Here is a 19,225-nt window from a genome sequence, read left to right on the forward strand (position 1 = left end):
TTTTTTTTTAATTTATTGTTTTATTTATTTTCATGTTCTCACTCTGTTGAAAAACTTGCTGAAAATGACTTCATTTTAAGTTGAAAAACATCTCTGTTTTCATGGATATTTTTAGCATGTTAAAAACTTTAAACAGCATGACTGGATTGATTTTTTTTTGATGCGGATATTGAGCATGTATATAAGGTCACACAACTCCACGTTCATGACTGTTAAAGTTACAGCCCGTGGTAAAAGAAGTATATGAAAATAAGTGGAAACATTATAGATTATTATTGCTTTACATAAAAACATTTCTCCCTGTCTATTGTTACTAAACGCGTCTATGTGTGTTTGAGTGTGTTTGGTTTGCGCCCGTAATGTGAGTGTTTGTCACCGTGAGCGTACATGCTTTTGTCTACTCAGTAAGCTTTTACAGTAATTGAGGGACCTCTTCACAAGCCCGGTGACATCACACCACAGCGGGATTAGCTGCTTTGGCACTTTTGCTGTAGACAGCTGTTGTTTCTGTCCCTTCGCAGCACCATCACAGTGGGAGACATTTGATTCAGTACACTTGGACTCATTACTTTAACTTTGTCTCCCTGTTTTTGACCTTGAGCTGCATTTCTGAGCTGCATGATGTCAATTTGTTTCAGTTTAAACATTTTGACCGATACATCTGCGATTGATAAAATCACACTTTAGTGAAGAAAGGGAAAAACTGAAATTGTCTTTTGAAAGGAAAATTGTGTGTTTCTCTTTTTTCTGCGGTATACACTCATTTTGTAACATATCTCCAACCAGCATAAAGGTCATTTCTTCAATACTGTGTATCACTTTCACATTTGAGAAGTCAGTGGCGGTCCAATGAATAAATTAATGATTTCAATATTGAGCACAACAGTTTGCTACCACCTGAATAAGTGCATAAAATTGATAAAAATGAATAGCTTATGCTTACCATTGACTTTTGCATGAAACAGGGTGCAAACTGTGCAGCTCTCTAACTAAAAAGCATTCACACATTTTCTGAAGCCTGCACATTCTGAAATATTGTGTGATATTTTTATGAGACCGGTTGAAACAAGTACCAAAGTACATTTTTGAGAGGTTCAACAGGACCAATACATATTTAACAGTTGGAATTGAGTTAAAGCAGTGTTTCCAAACCCGCACTATCGCTGCCTTATCCTTCTCACATCCCAGTAAAACCACCTCTTAACATGCCAACTTCTCTCCCGTGATAAATATCAGTAGGCAGAAGGTTAAGCAGCTAATTTCATTCCCCGTGTCCTGGCTTGGAAATAGGAGCCCTGACGGAGCCAAAGGGCAACCAAAACAACCAATCTATAACCCTGTCAGTGGCAATAAGATCATATATCACACTGGCAAATGATTCTGGGCTGTGTGTGCAGAAGCTGCGGTGTTCTCAGTCATCTTTTACTGGTGCAGGCCAAACCTGAATCAGGGGTACATTCATAAATCAGGAGTACAATTAACTTTATTTTCAAGGATTTAGGGAGGCTTGGAGGCCGTACTTTCAACAAAGCACAGCACAAAAGTAGATGATTTCGTTTTAGGTTTGTGGTTTGTGCCTGTTTATTATATTTCTGTCATCTGTTTAGGACCGTAATAAAAACAAATGGGCCTCTGTTAAACTGTTTACCTTTACCTTTTTCTCTTTTTCTGCCCTTAGGCCACCCACACAGTCCTCTAAATAAGGTCACCCTGACACTGATTACCATCAGCACTTGTGTCATTGCCATTGTCTATGCTACGCAGGATTCCTGCCCCCTCACTGTCAAGGTTACCCTCCATGTGCCTGAGCATTTTGTTGCGGATGGTAAGTGTATTTCCTTAGTCCTTGGCCGAACGTTCAACGAATAGAAAATCTAGAAAATCTACCTTTTTCTCATTCAGCCATGTAGAAATCATCTAATCATCTGCAATCTGTAATTAAAAGTGAAACCACATGATATAATGATGTGGAAAAACCCAGAAGTTCTGACATCTGACAAGCTCGTGTCCAACAGATATAGATTCTGCACAAGGACAAAAAAAAAAAAAGCAAGAAACCAACTAAATTCAAAATAAAACTTGGAGAGGAAGACCGTAAAATCACCTGTCACTTTTGAATTATACCCCTTAGGAAATGGAGGATATACGATTCTTACCTATCCCAGGTTGTAAGTTTGGAGTTCATTATTGGATATAGAATGTAAATATGTGCAGCAGGTTCTCATAATAGTCGCTACCCACCATTGTACAATGTTGTTTTGTTTGTTTTCAACTGTAATTGGATGTAGTTGTCCCTCAAGGAGCACACAGCAGGGATGACTGTCAAGTTACATGCTGTTGTTGAGTACCGAAAAATATTATGCAATTTGTATACTTTTTGTTTGTTAGGAGGAACAGCTAATGGACCAGGGACAGCTCAGCATGCTCTCCCTGTTTCTATTTTCAAATGGCTTGCATTAAAATCTCCACCGCCCCGAACGGTGATTTGTGGTTTTTCATTTTCAATGCGTTTCAGTGTCAGTGCCCTCTCTGCACAACTGATGAAGTACAAAAGATGCACATCCATCCTGCAAAAATTTTAATAAAAAAAAATGAAATAAAAGAGCAAAACTCAGGAGAACAACACCCACTGAAAGCTCCCTATGGAAACGTTTTGTTTTCCTATCACTACAAACGACTGAGCGATATTTGGAGCCATTAAACTGATGAAGAGCAGTGTGCTGAAAATATGATCGTTTTTCTTTCCTTTGTTTTTGAACTGAAAATCTTCAGTATGCAGATTTTATTTCATGTGACTGCCTGCTGAAGATTAAACTTATTGTTTGCATATTTTCACTTAACGTGACACAAACGTACTATTCAGCTAATGTGACATAGTTAATCCGAGGTTCATTTCTGTTGCACTCATGCCACATAACAGGCGTTCTCTTTGGGATACAAACAAGCCACATGCTCCAAAGTCAAATTTAAATGAAGTATTTGATAATACTGTTTCTTATCAGTTTGCTTGCTAATACGGCGAAAAATCGATTAAATATTTAAAAAAAAATAAATGTGAACTCTGGATGCCGAGGTAGCTCATAAAAATTGCCCCGCATACCTGTTTTTAATTCCTTGTTGACTCTAAGATAATTATATATTTGGTCCATGTATTGGCAAGACACCACAGTATGAACCTAACAAGGAAGAGAGGCCAAAATGGAACATGTGCACTAATGATTGCTGCATCTGTAAAAGATCCATTCACATATCAGGTGCTCTTTCCATTGGGGCATCATTTCTAATCCACCCACACACTCACAGATTGTGTGCTATGTAATAATACCTTAAACGTATGACCTATATTATGTAAGTGTACGTGCAGTAATATGTACAAGCCAGGATTAAGACAAAAAACACCAAGTGGGTTTATGTAGTGAGATAGTTGAAGTAATTTTCCTCTAACCAGTTCTGCTCCAACCAGCCATCAGCATGTCCAAAACACTTTAGTTCACTGGAGAATATCTCTACCGCTGCTTGTCAGCATGCTGGGAAATTTACCATGAATATGTGCAGGCTCTGCAAATTGATTGTTAACTAAAAGTGTTAAACTTCTGACGTTTGCTCGACCACCATCGATGAACGACATCCAGATGTTCACGACTTGTCTTGAAAAATGTAGATGCTCCTCAAGTTTTTTCTGTTTTATCTGATGATAAATTACCAGCTTTTAATGCAATATAAACTGGGACGGCCTTGGAAAAAGAAAATATTGTCGATATGATGTGTATTACATACAGCATTTTTGTTTTACAGTGAGGTGAGCTAAAGGCTGCTAAATGACTTACAGCCAGGGCTTTTAAACTTGTAGTTTTAGTTTCCCTCTGCAAAGTAACCAGCATGCACTAGAAAAGCAGACACCTGAGGTGGAGCAGATGTGATAGAAGGCGGCTTAGCTCGGTAGTCTGCCAGACATACAGTCGGCGGCAGGCAGACAGACAGTCAGAGCAAACAAACAAATCCAACAGATAAGCGAACAAACAAAAAAAATAATCCAGATATGAATATACATTAGACACAAAAAAGGCAAAGCCAGGCAAGGAAAAAAAAAAGATCACTGTGGTTACAAAGCAAAACATGTGATCTGACACACAAGACATGAGGTGTCCTTTATGTGCTGATATATATAATGAAAAGAGGCATCTGAGCAGACGTGTGATGAGGTGAAGCATCAGTATGAACAGTGAACTCAACACGAGGGACGAGTAGGCTTGACAGGAAGTGGGAAGCAAAAACACAACACAACACAGAAGGTTATTTGTAGGAAACAAGTAGATTGAGTGTAATGAGAGTTTTTTTTTTTTCCTGACATTAAGTCGGAGGTGATAATAACTTAATTAAAAGATGATAATCCACTCAAGCAAATACAAAATGTATGAAGGTATAATAATAAATAATCTGTTTCATTTGTCCAGCACCCCGATTACAATAAGCTTGCATTGTATAGATAACAGAAACAATACACATTGCATAACATAACTTGATAATATATAATGAATACAAACACATCAAATAAAGTTCCTTGTCGTTTCACTGCAGCCGTGTCACAGATGTGTGACTCGTTCTGTTTCCAAAACAGCTGAAAAGGGATTCATCTAAAAAAATAAAAAATAAAAAAAAAATTCCCCCAACTCTTCTGCACTCAATTCACAACATGCACAGCTAAATGAGCAATACTGCTCAAGTGGGGTTTCTTTACAGGTCTCAGAGAAAGCAGCCCATAATCTAACAATTGCCTCCTCACTGTGCGTGTGTGAGCTGAAGCCATTAGATTTATCCACTCGCTCAGCAAATGAGAACTACTGGCAGATGTGTTCGCTAAACTGCAGTGCTGGAAGAGGTGGCCTTGTTTTGCTTACCTTTGCTCATCGTGACCTGGGCGACGCTTGTAAAGATCAGTTCTGCAGCTCTCTGTGTATTTAAGCCTAATTGTGCTGCTTACTCGGATTTTCAAGAAGAAGCAAGCCACACCTTTCATTTCTGGGGAAGTTCGGCACCGTAATCACTATTTACTTATTTTATGAGTGTAAATTATAAATGGTTTGCATTTAGCACTGTTATACAGAAGCAGGAGAAGAAAAAAAACACCGAGAGGCAACAACAGGGAGGCCTGTTATTGTCCTGTTCAAGACCTGCGTATAGATGATACTTGGAAAATATAACTTTCAGCATATGTGTGTATTTTTAGAAGGCTTTGTTTGGGTCAGACTGTCCCGGTACGTTCCTGTCAAGTGAAAAGAAGCAGCTGGTGACTTCATGTGTGTGGGAGGAGACAAGCGTTTGTGTATTTGTATCAGGAATTTGAAACAACCAAAATGTTAAGAAAACTAAAAAGAAAATGTTTTTAAAGTGCACGAGGCTTGGGATGTTTTTGCCTTATTTTGTTGCACAGTGCAGGGAAACGCATTCATTGTCTGGTATGTCTCATCTGAGTTGATGCACCTTTCTGCAGGGCATTGGACTGTAACTGTGACTCAGATGTGTGAAACGCTTTGCATCCTCACAATCACTCTCTTTGTACCTCAGCCTGTTGTTTAAATGCATTTTAAATTCACGTTGGTAAAGAAACGTACACTTACCGACAATGCTTCAGCAAATTTACCTTCCATGACCCGGCAGTATGCAATAGACGCAATATAGCTGTATACGAATGGCTGTGTTACCCAGAGAGCAGAAGAACAATCTCCTCACAGCTCCCTTTGGAACTCAAACCCATTGGCATCAATTAAGGATAATCGTGTTCGGTGATCAGAGTTTAACGATTGGTTGGAGAGCCATAAGAAAGAAAGGTAAGTCAGCGTCAATGAGCATAGCCTTTACTGATTGACTCGTGAAACCCTTTTAGCCCCACTACTGCAATTACCAAGGAAATCCCATCGATACACACATTATTGGTCTTAATTTTCTCATTTAAATTCAGTCTGGTCAGGATGAGAAATAAAATTACAGTGAAAACAAAAGAATTACCTCCTATCCAATTGATTTTTCAGTGCAGCCCAAAATAGAGCTTTTAAAATACCAAACCGTCGAGCCTTCTCTAATGCCTTTTCTTTATCGTTTTATCTCTTTACAAGCAAAATAATGTCTCATGTGTTTTCTTTTTTTCTTTTTTTTTTTTCCAGGAAGTAGTTTTGTGGTGAGCATGGGCAGCTTCCTGGATGTCTCTAATTGGCTAAATCCGGCCAAGCTTACTCTCTACTATCAGACCAATTCATCCACACAGTGGGTCCGGGACTACTGTGGCCAGAGGACCACGGAGCCCTGCGAACAGATTTGTGACCAGGAAACAGGTTAGCACATGCAAACATGCAGACACACACATGGGGTCTGTTGGATGCTGATTTCACTGATTTCTTCTTTGATTATATGCTAGGGAATCCTGTTTTGTCCTTTATTGTTTTTGATAACTGCTCAGCAATTCAGCGGGAGAAAAGGCTACAGGTGGAATATTTTAATGAGGTTTGACTGGTATCACGCGGTGCATCTATTTAGGCTCTTATTTTGAACACGGGATAATAGGAGTCATTAAAAAAAATATCATCTTGCCAACCATGGGTGGGAGTTGGACATGTAAATTGATATTGAACGACTTCAATTTTGCAAAAGGCCAGGGATTCATAATCAGGCTATAAATGTTTGAATAATACTGTACCGTACTGTAACCACGCATGTTTATGTAAAATTATGTTCTATACCCGGATTACAAAACATATTTCAAGTCAATATTTTAAGCCATATTTCAAACCATGTTGAGTATGTTATTTTGTGATAATTACGTTGTACAAGGACACCGATACCCAGAATGAGGACAGCTCTTTTTGCCGTAGGGTTACCTTCATTAATGTATTTCAGTGTCACTGATGTGGAAAACGTCCTTGTCGGAGTTTGATGTAACAGCTTCTAACACGTGCAGAATGATCAAGTGAAAAAGTGTCACTGCAGTTCTGCGTTAGGATGGTGATATCGAAACTGATTGGGATGCATTCAGACTGATAATATTTGTTTGAATTTCGTTGTTATTTTACGGTATGTCGGCGGCACCTCAGCAGTCACAAAGCTGAATTCAAAGTCAACAACCGTAACACATTATTGTTCAATTTTTAAAATATGCAAATATATTAAGTTACTTTTTAAGAATTGTTATAGTTATCATACATACTGTAGAGACACGTTACCATAATTAACTGCAAAAAATATTCTATGTTGCTTCATTTCAGCTACAGACCTAGTAGACAATACAAGTAAATGGGTGTAAAATGGGCCTCAATGGGACACAATGGAATTTGTGTGATCGACTTTCCCTGTTTGTAGTTCTTTCACTGTCAATATTTGTAGCCTATCAGTGAAGCCAAGACTTTTATGCCACTCATTTAGAAGACGAACTGCTAAATTAGATGTAAGATTAGCCAAAGCTAACTCCACTGGTCCAGTCCGAAAAAGGCAGAATCAGTAGGTCAGTTAAGAATGAAACAAAAATGGACATCAAGGAAATATTTCCTTTACATTAAGTGAAAATGGGAAATATTGTGCATTCAGTGTTAATTTTGAATTTCTCCCTTTTGTGCTGTGAGGTAAAAAGAGAGAAAGTAGCCGAGCTGAGCGGCTGCGTGTGTTTGTTTTTCTGATTCTGACTCTTGAGTGAACGTAACGGTCTTCTGTGGCTGTTACATCAGAGCTCGGTGCACGAGCCAGACGGCAACACGACGACTGTGTAAGCAGAAGTCCTCAGTGTCTTTTGCCTCCATCCCGATAAATAATCCCACAGCCGCCACTGCAGTATGTAAACAATCATCTCGTACGGTTTTGCGCCTACTTGTGCCGACATTAAAGCTATAAGAAGAGCTGAGCTCGCAGCATGACGGTATTTATCTTGCCTTAAGTGGCCTGACTCGTGTGTTTTCTGCACCTAACTACATAAAGTCTAAGCTCATTTAGAATGGATTACATCTGTAATGTATGTGAAATGTATGTAACCCTGGTCAAGGACATATTGAGGGCTGATGCATAATGTATTAGAGCTCCAGACACTCAACTCGGTCGGTACACATAAAGATGCCAAACATGCAGCTGGCACGTTTGTGGATTGTGAACGTGGTCAGGCACGTGTGCCTTCATAAGTTCCTGCACGTTTCTGCGCTGTGAGATCATTAATGGTCGTAATTTAATTCTGGAGTCATTTACTCATTCAGATCCTAGAACAGTCAGCTCTTTATTAGCACTACTGTCTGGCTTTGTCTTCCTGTCTCAGTCCATGTATTCCTCTTTTCAACTGTCCTTTTCAGCAGCAAGATTATTTGATCAGTAATTGCCCTCAAGTATGTTGTATCTCCTCGGGGCGATCGCATCCATCTGGCAGCAAAATTAAAGGTGTTTGTCAAAAGAGTTTCCAATTTCCATAACCGTCCTCTAGTATGCATTAAAGCACGCACACTGACACTTTTATTTCAGTTTCAACAACAAGGTGAACCACCGGTTGAAAGATGTTACGGATTGAGAGCCTTGGGCGAGTGCCAAAGATGTACATTGATCTGTCTGCAGTGTGTGTGTGTGTGTGTGTGTGTGTGTGTGTGTGTGTGTGTGTGTGTGTGATTGTGTGTGATTGTGAATTACAGGATAACAGGATAGATGGGATCCAGTTTGTAGATGAACAAACTGACTGACTGAGGTTCTGTTGCAGAGTTTTTTGATGGAAGATGATAGATTTTCCACAGAGAAGTAACCTACTAGAAGCTTTTTTCCAGCGTGTGATGTGTCCGGTGTTTCCTTGATTTCCAGTTCATGAGGACGGTTTTCTCTGCGATAGCAGTGATCTACTGTTTGTTTGGTTCAGTTTGATTGTTGATCGGTCACTTATAAGCAGAGTGAGGAGGATGATGGGATGTGGCAGCGCAGGATGTCATGCAATGACTCTGTGATTCACAAAGTGCTTTCAACTGTCAGTTTAATAATTCACACATGCCAAATATTTCATCAAGAAACATACTGAACTTCATTTAAACTGTAAATCCATATTTGAACCAGTTTCTCTGCAACATCTACGCAAACTCACTTTCTTTGTCACGTTTCTTTGGCCTCAACAAGCCGTTTTAGATTCAGCAACTTATCTCAGACCATCTCTGTCATGTCCCTCCATCCTGTGTCAATGTCACGCTGGTTGACTGTCACTGATAACTACCAGTCAGTGTATCACTGCGCCTGGATAATCAATCTTCTCTGCCTTCACCTTCACTCGTAGACTCCACTGCTAGCATGGAGGTCAGTAGATGAATTGCATGATGCGGCGGTTTCGGCTGTCTGATAGCTGCTTTGGGCTCCAGCTGACTATAATTGCACTCGAACTTGGATCATCTTTGTAATAATCTGATAATGTATTGTTATAATTTCAGAATGTAATAAAACAATCCTTGTAAATCGATTGAAAAAGCAAAACACCCGTAAAATATTACGTATTTACTTTATTATCTTTACAGTGTAACAGGTGGTAATATTAAATAATATCACCTGTATAAAAAGAATAAGACATTTATGATGATGCAGCCAGTAAGGAATCAAGTTCACACTTTATCATTATCACTTATTACGTTAGGAGTCAATCACTCCTATCTCATATAGTAGTGGGCCTTAAATAGCGTCCTGCCAACACCTTTCCATCTGTCATCATAAAGACCCGTGAACTTCCTCAGCTGCCTTTATTTTCCTCATTTGAAATGATTTCTCTGTGGTGCCTCCAACCTCATCTAATTGGGAACTTGGACTTCTGGGGTGTGTAACATGTATACAGTACAGCCCTGCTTTAGCCTCCCATTCAACACATACTGCTCTTGCATGTGCACACACACACACACACACACACACACACACACACTCACTCACTCTCTCCTTGGAGAAAACACTGATATTGAATCTGCCATAGGTCTCTGGGCAGAGTAGCCACCTGGAAATATTATAACAAGCGCAAATAGGCGAGATACCAATAATAACTCTCCTCTGTGCCAACACCATGAACCTTGAAATGTGAAAATCATACTTGAAATCATTATAATGACACACATCGTTTATGACATGACGTACAGTAACACGGGAGGCAGAGAGAGGGTTTGCGCTCCCGAGTGATTGCCACCGTTTTACATGTTTGGTTCTTAATTTAGAACCGACAAACCGGTTGAAGTGAGAGAGCAAAAGAAAAGAGGTGGATAATGAGGATAGGGAAACGATGTGGTTGGCAGTTTTATAATATTGTTTACACGGGATGTCAGCATCCCTGTGGGCAGAATCAGGTTGTGTGTCTGTTTGGACACCTGGCTGCAATGTAACAGCGAAGCGACGGTGAGCACAGCCAGATAATTGTTGTCATCAAATGGCCGTTAGCAATCACAGGTGATTAGGTCTGAATTAGGCCTACAGTATGTTGTAATCACTCAACCATAACTTTTGGCATCACCGAGTTAACCTACTTTATCCGAGCCCTCAGGGCCACACATACATGAAAACATTCAATTAGCTCTCGCAATCTGCCCAAAACAAACATCTGATTTAATAAAGCAGCATAAGGAAGTAAAGAATAGTTACCGAGGAACGGATTTCTTTAAGATTAACAAGAGCGGAAAAGAAAACAGAATTCAAACTCTCAGCAACACAGTAGTGTGATAGTAAAACATGACTGCATCTCTACATGGAAAAATAAATCCCAAAACATATTTGGAAATTATTTGCACAAGAACAATTGAGTAGAATGATTATAAAAACACATAGAAGATAAAAGAAAATGTTTTTAATAAATATTAATAAGTTAATGAGCCACCACATCAGCAACAATACTTACAACGTAGCAGATTGATGATGAAATTTTGGCTAAAGTCTCCCTAGAATTTGAAGATAAGTGAAGGCAAGTGCACACTATAAATGTAAAAGGAGTGCAGCAGCCGTAGTGCATTAGCAGCCTGGTGACATTCAACTTTAATGACCACACAATCACAGTCTCCCTTCCTCTGTGTGTGTGTGTGTGAGATGCTTTTCCTTCTTTTCAAGGAGCCAGCATTTTATTCTAACTAACTAACAAGTCCTCTCAACATCGCTGCTGTCGCGGAGGTTCAGGAAGAATAACTGCAGTCAGTTTAAGTTTGTCTCGCTTTTCACATTTGTGAGCTGAATCTGTTCTCGTTTTTTGGAAACTGACATCACAAGTTGCCTAAAGGTTAGTTAATTCAGCGGAATGCGTAATAAAGCAGACATATCTCTCTCTCTCTCTGTTAATTGCTTGATTGTCCCGTAAATACATTTGCAGAAAGGAAGGAAGGGCACTACACTGATTACCTCCAAAGTGTGTCTCACATTAGTACAGGGGTAAATGTGTTTACAAGCTGCTGCACCTCATCTGAAACAAGGTGGAAAACTATTTGGGAAACGGGTCCCTGTGCAGCCTTAAAGCCCGCAGCGACGTTGCTGTGTCGACTTATGGATAAGCTACAAATCCAAATCAATTGTCCACACTTAATTCACGTGTGATTACTCTTTGACCACGTTATCGCTTTGCCAAAATGTGTGCCGTTAATTACGCTGTGAACATTTCTCACTTCATGTCTCCTTGTGAGAAGCGCAGACCAATTCCTCTAATAGGTTATCCAGATATTAAAGGCAAATTATATTGTTTGTTGATGATGGGATATGATTATTCTTAAATAAGGTGTGTTGACCATTTGACACAACAGCAACATCACAAACGCCAAGACAGGACGGGCGCCGTCACAACAATTTAGATAAAACCGGTTTGGGCAGGTTTCCTTTCTGCTCGTCATCAAATCAAAAGCTGAAACAAGACCTTCCAGTTCACTGATTTACCACCTGTTCCTTTCCAAAAGGATTATTGACAAAGAAACGTGTTGTCTCTTGGTGTGATTATAAGAATTCAATATCTGTCATTCAGAATACTTTCAAGTGAACATGCAAATCGAAGAAGAACACAACATCTATAGTTGTTATTACTAAGATGCACTAATCACTCATGCACACTATTATTAACTTGCTTGATTGCTTACAGTAATTTATTATACATTTTACTGATGTGGAAGCAGAAGAGGATTTATATATATTACAGTTCAATATTAAGGCTCAGGTTGAGGATCTGTTATCACTGGGGATGTGATAAAAAAAAAAAAAAAAAATCTACCCATATAAATCCATGATATCTTACTGCATGAGAAAAATCCCATCATGCACTGAACTAAGGAAGGTTACTCGATTTTGTTTAATTATTTTCTATTTGCAGAGTTTTAATGTATATTTTACAGTCTTTACATACTGATATATGTTTTAATAGTTCTTTTATTCCCCTCACCTTACTATATTTATTTGTTTATTTGATTGTTTCGAGAGTTTCTGCTGTATTTTGTTTTCCTTATGCAAAGTAAAGCACTTCCAGTTACCCTGGGCATGAATTGTGCCGTTTGAGTAATGTAGCCTCCAAAAAAAACAAAAACAATACTACACGCAAATACAAACAGTTATTTGAGGCGTCAAACAAAGTTATTGCATGACAGAAGGCAAGTTCAGCCCTGTTACTTTCACTTGACTCCAGACTTGCTTGGTAGCAATTCATTTCAACAAATAATCTCAAGCAGTTCACCTATAAGAACTATCTATTTGTTGAGTATGATAAAATCAAAAACAAAAAAAGAATAACAGCGGCCAATAAATGTTTCTGTCGGAATGCAGCGCGACTTGACAACTGTACCATTCGTCAGCAGCAGGCGCACTCCTGTCACCGGCACTGCTGGATGAGCACTGCTTCCATTTCTCCTCTCCAATTAATCAGAGGTGCAGTCAGGCATTTTGATTAGCAAATCAGAGTTTGCTATGTAAATCTCACTGCTTACATATGTAAGAAAAAAAGAAAAAGAAAAAAAAGGAAATTCAAGTTGGGACACTGTTGTTAGCCTAATCGCAAACAGACTACAAATGGAAATACAATTTCCAGCTCCTGGCAGACTGAAAGGGAAGACGAGCAAATAAATAAGGTTACCTCTCCAGCATGTTTCTGCGAACATGTGATGTGCTGCATATAGGAGAGATTGATTTCAGTGAGCTCGGCCCCCGGCAGGCAGGAAGAATTAAATATGACTGGGTGAAATGTGTGTAGCTGTGGGAAATAGAATTGTGTGTGTGTGTGTGTGTGTGTGTGTGTGTGTGTGTGTGTGTGTGGCCACATGTTTATGTTCAACTAGGGAAAGGAGGCCAAATCTGATGGATGATGTTTAACTTGGTGACTTGCTGTTGTTTCCTCCTTTCAAACCGGTTGTTCCTGAACCGATCCGGTTTATTGATTAAAAAAAAAACATAGTTTTAACCTTGACAAAGTAGTAGTTTTAAGCCAGATCTTTCCCAAACCAAACCAAACCTAACCAAACCTTAATCACGGTCATATAAGAACAGGAAACCAACCAACTGTTAATAAACAATGCCTTTGTTAGTAGCTTATGTTGGCTTTTATTTATCTGTGGATTACTGTTGTTACTTTTAGCTTTTTATTTGTCATACTTTAGAAACAAGTGAAAGTTATTTGATGAAATGATGAAAACAAATCCTTGTTGTGGTTGCAATAATTATCCTGCTTTCTCTACTCTCCTCATTCATGTTGCATTTGAATCGACTCGCTTCGTGTTTACTTGCCCTCACATTTATCGTGGAGCCGTTTGAAGAACTCCGGCTCTTCGTTTAGTGAGGTCATATGAAATCACCGCGAGGAAATAAAAACATGTTTGTGGCCGCTCGTTGACTGAATGCTGATGGTGCATCAGTCCTCGAGTGAGTCTTAAAGCCCATAAACTCTCCCAATAAATTATTTAACACTAAGTGATAAAATGTGAATGGTGTTGCCTGGGTGGCCATTACACATTTTTCCAGTGTTATGCCTCCATATAGGTCAACAAGAAGCAGTCAGTGGCTTTTATTTTGGGAACAGTGCTAATAAAAAGGCTGGTAAAGCTATGTAAGATTTCACAAATGCATCCATCTACCTAAAAGGCATTACACATGCAGTTTCCATTATTTGTTTTATTTATCATACAAGACTCTATAAAGCAATTCTGTGTTTAAGTTTGTCCTGAAGCTCCACGTCACATTTCAAGTTATATAAGCCACACAGATCGTATTAATCATTAATCACCATTGTTATTAACTAATCAAGGATGTATTAGGACTTTACCGTTCATTGATAATTGTTTTAACACAGCAGCCAAAAAGGTTCAAAACAACCCTCCCCCCCCCAAAAAACAGAGCCAAGCTGCACAATTAGCACCTTGATGTGGCAGCTCGAAGCTGCTGCGCTGCCGTCTGAATGTCTCTGATCCTGTCAACACCTCTGTGTTTGCTCGCTTCGCAGTTCGAGCTCTCCAGCCAACTGCGGAGAATTGAACTTAGATCTTGTACCGACATGCCAAACTCTCAAGGATGGAACTGCCTTCCTGAGCACGATGAAAGACTTGTCGTGAGACGGGGCGCAAACCAAAACCTTGTCACTTTTTTGTCAGATTCTACTAAACGGAATCCAAGTTAGTGATTGGAGGGTTTACCGGTGTGAGCACATCAAATTCATGTTTCTAATTTCTTATTTCAGTTTTTAACTGAATGCCGACATCCGAACTGGAAAAAAACAACAACATATGCAGTCTTCAAGTATCCTGAATTACCCCAAGGGAGATTAGATATAGTTATGTATGTAATCTGTAAGGACAATCACTATTGGAAACAGGGCAACTACATTATATTGAAACCCGTGTCGCTGTAAATATAATCCTACTTTGTTCAGTGGAGAAAATAAGCTGTAAAATGATGTCGCTTTGCAACCGCTTATTGGCTCCATCTCTAATGAATGAGGAGGCCAGGGTGACCTATGTGGTAATTTATTCAGCTACTGAGGATAAATAAATATCTGCCGCTCCGGCTCTTTTTGTTCTCTGTGCCACAGGAGAATGCAGCTGTCATGAGGGTTATTCCCCTGATCCCGTCTATAAACACCTCTGCATTCGCAGCGACTGGGGTCGCAACGAAGGGTAAGTCCCATCTGCACACTCCACTCATATCTAAAAACTCACTTGCACTTCACTGACCTTACAGATCATTTCACAGTTCCCACCTCCAGCTCTATTAATGCCCTTCACTATATTAACTTCACATGGAATAAAGGTGTATTGTTCACTGATGGATTTGCTGTCCTGAGCAAGTTTCAAGTCTCTAAGTTGATCTGAAGAGTGTTAAAATGAATAGAAAGCAGGGGCATTAATCTGACAACGTACTGTGTGCTTTCAAAAATGGCCACCAGGACTGTAAAATATAAACAATTTGTAGTTAATGGGCTAAGACATGCAGGCGTACTGGTGCGGTCTTTTTAACTTGAGGAAGTGGACTTTTGAGACGAAACCGGGTCTAAAAGAAAGTCAGAGGGAAGTTATCGTGTGTAGTGAAACGAAACAGCAGCAGAAGCACGAGAGAGAAGGAAAGTCTCTAGGAAGTGATGTGATAGGAAGAGAAATGAGCCTTCTTCCTGACTCTGACCTTGTTTGACAATTAGCTGGCATGGCCAATCATTGGTGTCACGATGTTATTCAACCGCACTTGTCACCTGCTGGATCCAGTCCAGATCAAATTTCCATCCACTGTTTTGCAAAGAAGTAGCTTCGGGCAGAAGGTAATCTTATCCTGCTGAAAACATTTCACTTTGTTAAGTGTACATCGGCAGGTATTTCTACTGCACAAGTGAATTGTCTTTGCATGAAAAGAATTTCGCTTAAATAACCTAAAATATTTGAATACAATCCTAATTATGAAACTGTAAATGACATGTTGGTTTTAAATAGAGGCCTGTCTTTGATCTTGCATTCCTTCTCCTCTGTCCCCTGTCAAGCCCGTGGCCATATGCTAACTTGGAGAAAGGCTATGACCTAGTTACAGGAGAGCAGGCCCCAGAGAGGATCTTCAGGTGAGTCCTTCACTTCTGCTGCATCTCCTGAGTGCATGACTTGTGCTAGCCATCTGTGACTCTGGACACAAACAGAATGATGACGACGTTCCTGGCGTGAGCTCGTACGTGTGTGTGTGTGTGTGTGTGTGTGTGTGTGTGTGTGTGTGTGTGTGTGTGTGTGCGTACAGATAAGCAGCTGGCAGATGCACATAGACACAGTCGGGTGGACACACAAAATGCACCTCATGCACCAAGTGTGTGGAGAATAGCCCAAGGTGCCGTCCAGGGTGGACTCTCTTCAGATGCTTTTACTGCCATTTTTGTTACACTTCTCATTCGTGATGGGGTCATTCTGTCTGACGTTTTTCACCAAGTGCAAAGCTCAAAGGACCCACTCAGTATCACCCAGCTGTTCTTTTTAAGAGGTTCTGTAAGGCTGAACCCAACCGCCTCCTTACCCAATATGGATATAACTTCGTAGATATATATCAGTATTAATTGTCCGTACACGAAACCGTTTCATTTCTATGCCTTTAGTGTATTGTTAATGTGGTCGTGCCTTCATTCAGTTAGAGGACAGGCTGTTGATTTCATGCTCCTTGACCCCTGCGGAGTTCTTCGTCACAGTATCGCTCCTCTTCACACTTACCTTCAAGCTTTAGTGACTCAGCCAGAGTCCACTGTAAGAAATGATGTCCAAAATACACTTCATCTCTCATCCTCGCACTGCCAGTTGAACGCTCTGCAGTATTTTGGAGATGGAACATGGGCGGCACCGGCATCCACACACACACACACACACACACACACACACACACACACACACACACACACACACACACACACACACACACACACACATAAAGACGGCGGCCAAACTCACTCGGATGTGTCGGCCCTAGAGTTTGCGAGAGAAGGAAGATGAAAGGACAACTACGTACAGATACTGTTGCAGAACACAAAATACATTCAGCCTCGAACTCACTGATAGAGGTAGCTGACAGAGTGAGTAAAGTTACAGGAACCAAAGGGAAAAGCACGCTGGGCTGAAGTTGAAAGAGGAGCTTAATCATAACAGGGATTGGTTTCATGGAGGTAAAGCTTTTTAGGGAACCAGGGCTGCTTCTTACCTTTTTTTTTCTCGATGCTCCGAACAGCGATAAAAGAAGCATCTTATGATGTGAAGGTACGAGAGCTACATAAATAAGTCATATTTAGTTTGAACAGTCAGATAGTGACGGGAGGTCAGAATGAGTGTAATGCATTCAGATCCTTTGATTCCTGTCAATGTACCAGCAGCAGTGTTTTGTACAAATTGAAGGTTTTTCATGTCAAGGTTTGGCACTCATTGAAATCTAAGCTGTGTTGCAATAATCTTGTGCATACAAAGGCCTGATTGGCAGGCTGTCAGGAATATTTAACAGTGGATAAACTTAAATGATGTCGGTGAAAGGTGGAAAAATTCTATTGATATATTGAAAGTCGAATGAGAAGGTTTGATTGCATGTAATACCATAATATATGTTCTAGTTATCTGGGAACTCGTTCTCTTGTTGCCTGCCTGTCAGATAAATTAAACACACAAGATGCAAAAGCCTCATCATCTATTTGCGCTGCTTTATCTGGTATTGCTGTTCCCAAGCAACACGTGTAAGCCTCCTGCAGGGTCACTTGTTGAGGATATTAATCCTCAGTCAGGGGAAACATCTTTTGCAAAACCAAATCATTGACCAGTAAACCATCAGCACACGTCACATATCCTCCATGACAAGGAACTGAGCTGCAGAACACATCTCAATAAAAGAGAAGAGAAACATCTGTTTTAATTAGTTATAAACAAAAAACACAGGTCGCTTCTTTTAATGTATTTCTCTAAATCCAACATGTGCCTTAAATGCATCACATGTTAAATTCATTGCACACTGAATTTACATCAAAACCTGGCAATCATCATTATTATTTTGATTATTTTGTGGGCTAAACAAGTTATAACATAAGTCGGTCTATCGTTTAAGCTGCAAGAAACAAAAAAACACACTTGTACATTGGTTTTATTCTTGAACATCACACAGAAAATTACTATAAAAATGATGTCACAAATATTTGAATTACAAGTAGGTAGGTACCAGTGAGTACAATAAAAGTGACATTAAAGTTTTGCATTAAAAATCGAATTTGGCATTGAAAACTGACACTGAAAAAGAAAACATTGGCAAAGATGTTAGTTTTACACTTTCAGTATTTATTCAGTGTTGCTGATTTTCCTTTTCACGTTTCTGTAATCGTTTTGGCGTAGAGTTGAGAGGTTTGAGGGGAAGGACGGTGAGCACGTGATTTACACATCATGATTTGCATACTAAGGAGGAGCATCACTCTTCCCAAACTAGCTGACTGCTCAGAAGTCTGACAAGACCGCGTATACAATACACCAGCAATAATCCATATATATGTATATATATAATATATTGTAATGTGCTACATGTTTATTTGTGCTTGTGTGTACATACTAGACAATGTGTGTAATTACAAAATATGTCAACGTGACAGTAGTGCATATGACATTTATGTCTTGTGGTCATGCCAACACAGATCATTCTACAGTCTGGGCCAAGGATTGTGGCTGCCAGTCAGCAAAAGCTTTGTCGTGCCACCGGTGGAGCTGTCAATCAACCCCATTGCCAGCTGTAAGACAGACGTGTTGGTTACTGAAGATCCAGGGGAGGTCAGGTCAGTCTGACTCAATACAATCTACACTTGTGCTGAAAGACGAGTTGCTGTCAGTTGGTTTTTTTGTATGTCTCAGCAAACATACTAAGATCGGTTTATTGCAATATATATGTACATTGCAATTCTGACTTTAGGATTGAATTATTTTACACATGATAATCCTGCAAAATTACATAATAAGCTTATAGTAATGTCACAACGCTTCATCAGTGTGCTTCTTGTTATCAGTAATCGTAATTTGGTGTATTTCATATTACAAACAGGCTACAGGTAAGTGTTAAGGATGGGAATATTACATGTCCATAAAAACACGTTATAGCTATAATCTACCTTTACACAAATCAGTTGTAAAGAAAATTAAATAGCCAACAAGTAAATAACAGCAGGGCAAAATTCTCCGAGGCAGACTGGCAGCAGACTGCCTGGGCTCGGCAGTGACTCACTGTTGCCTCCGAACATACGACAGTAAGTGGTGTTACAAGATGGGACTTCAATTTGACACAT

The 19,225-nt window shown here is 39.7% G+C and overlaps 1 protein-coding gene across 1 annotated transcript in view; it reads left to right on the forward strand.

The window, feature by feature from the left end:
- The window catches only part of LOC138211543 (astrotactin-2-like), a 230,758-nt gene that overhangs the window by 105,746 nt on the left and 105,787 nt on the right, over positions 1-19,225 (forward strand). Inside the window, exons 6-10 of the mRNA XM_069171503.1 lie at positions 1,679-1,825; positions 6,162-6,329; positions 15,002-15,086; positions 15,938-16,012; positions 18,584-18,721. Coding sequence (XP_069027604.1) covers positions 1,679-1,825; positions 6,162-6,329; positions 15,002-15,086; positions 15,938-16,012; positions 18,584-18,721 — 613 coding nt within the window. The remainder of the gene's footprint in view (positions 1-1,678; positions 1,826-6,161; positions 6,330-15,001; positions 15,087-15,937; positions 16,013-18,583; positions 18,722-19,225) is intronic.

The sequence above is a fragment of the Embiotoca jacksoni genome, unplaced genomic scaffold, assembly GCF_022577435.1.
Source record: "Embiotoca jacksoni isolate LCO1_2020_lvr unplaced genomic scaffold, fEmbJac1.0.p SCAF_10, whole genome shotgun sequence".
Classification (NCBI taxonomy): domain Eukaryota; kingdom Metazoa; phylum Chordata; class Actinopteri; family Embiotocidae; genus Embiotoca; species Embiotoca jacksoni.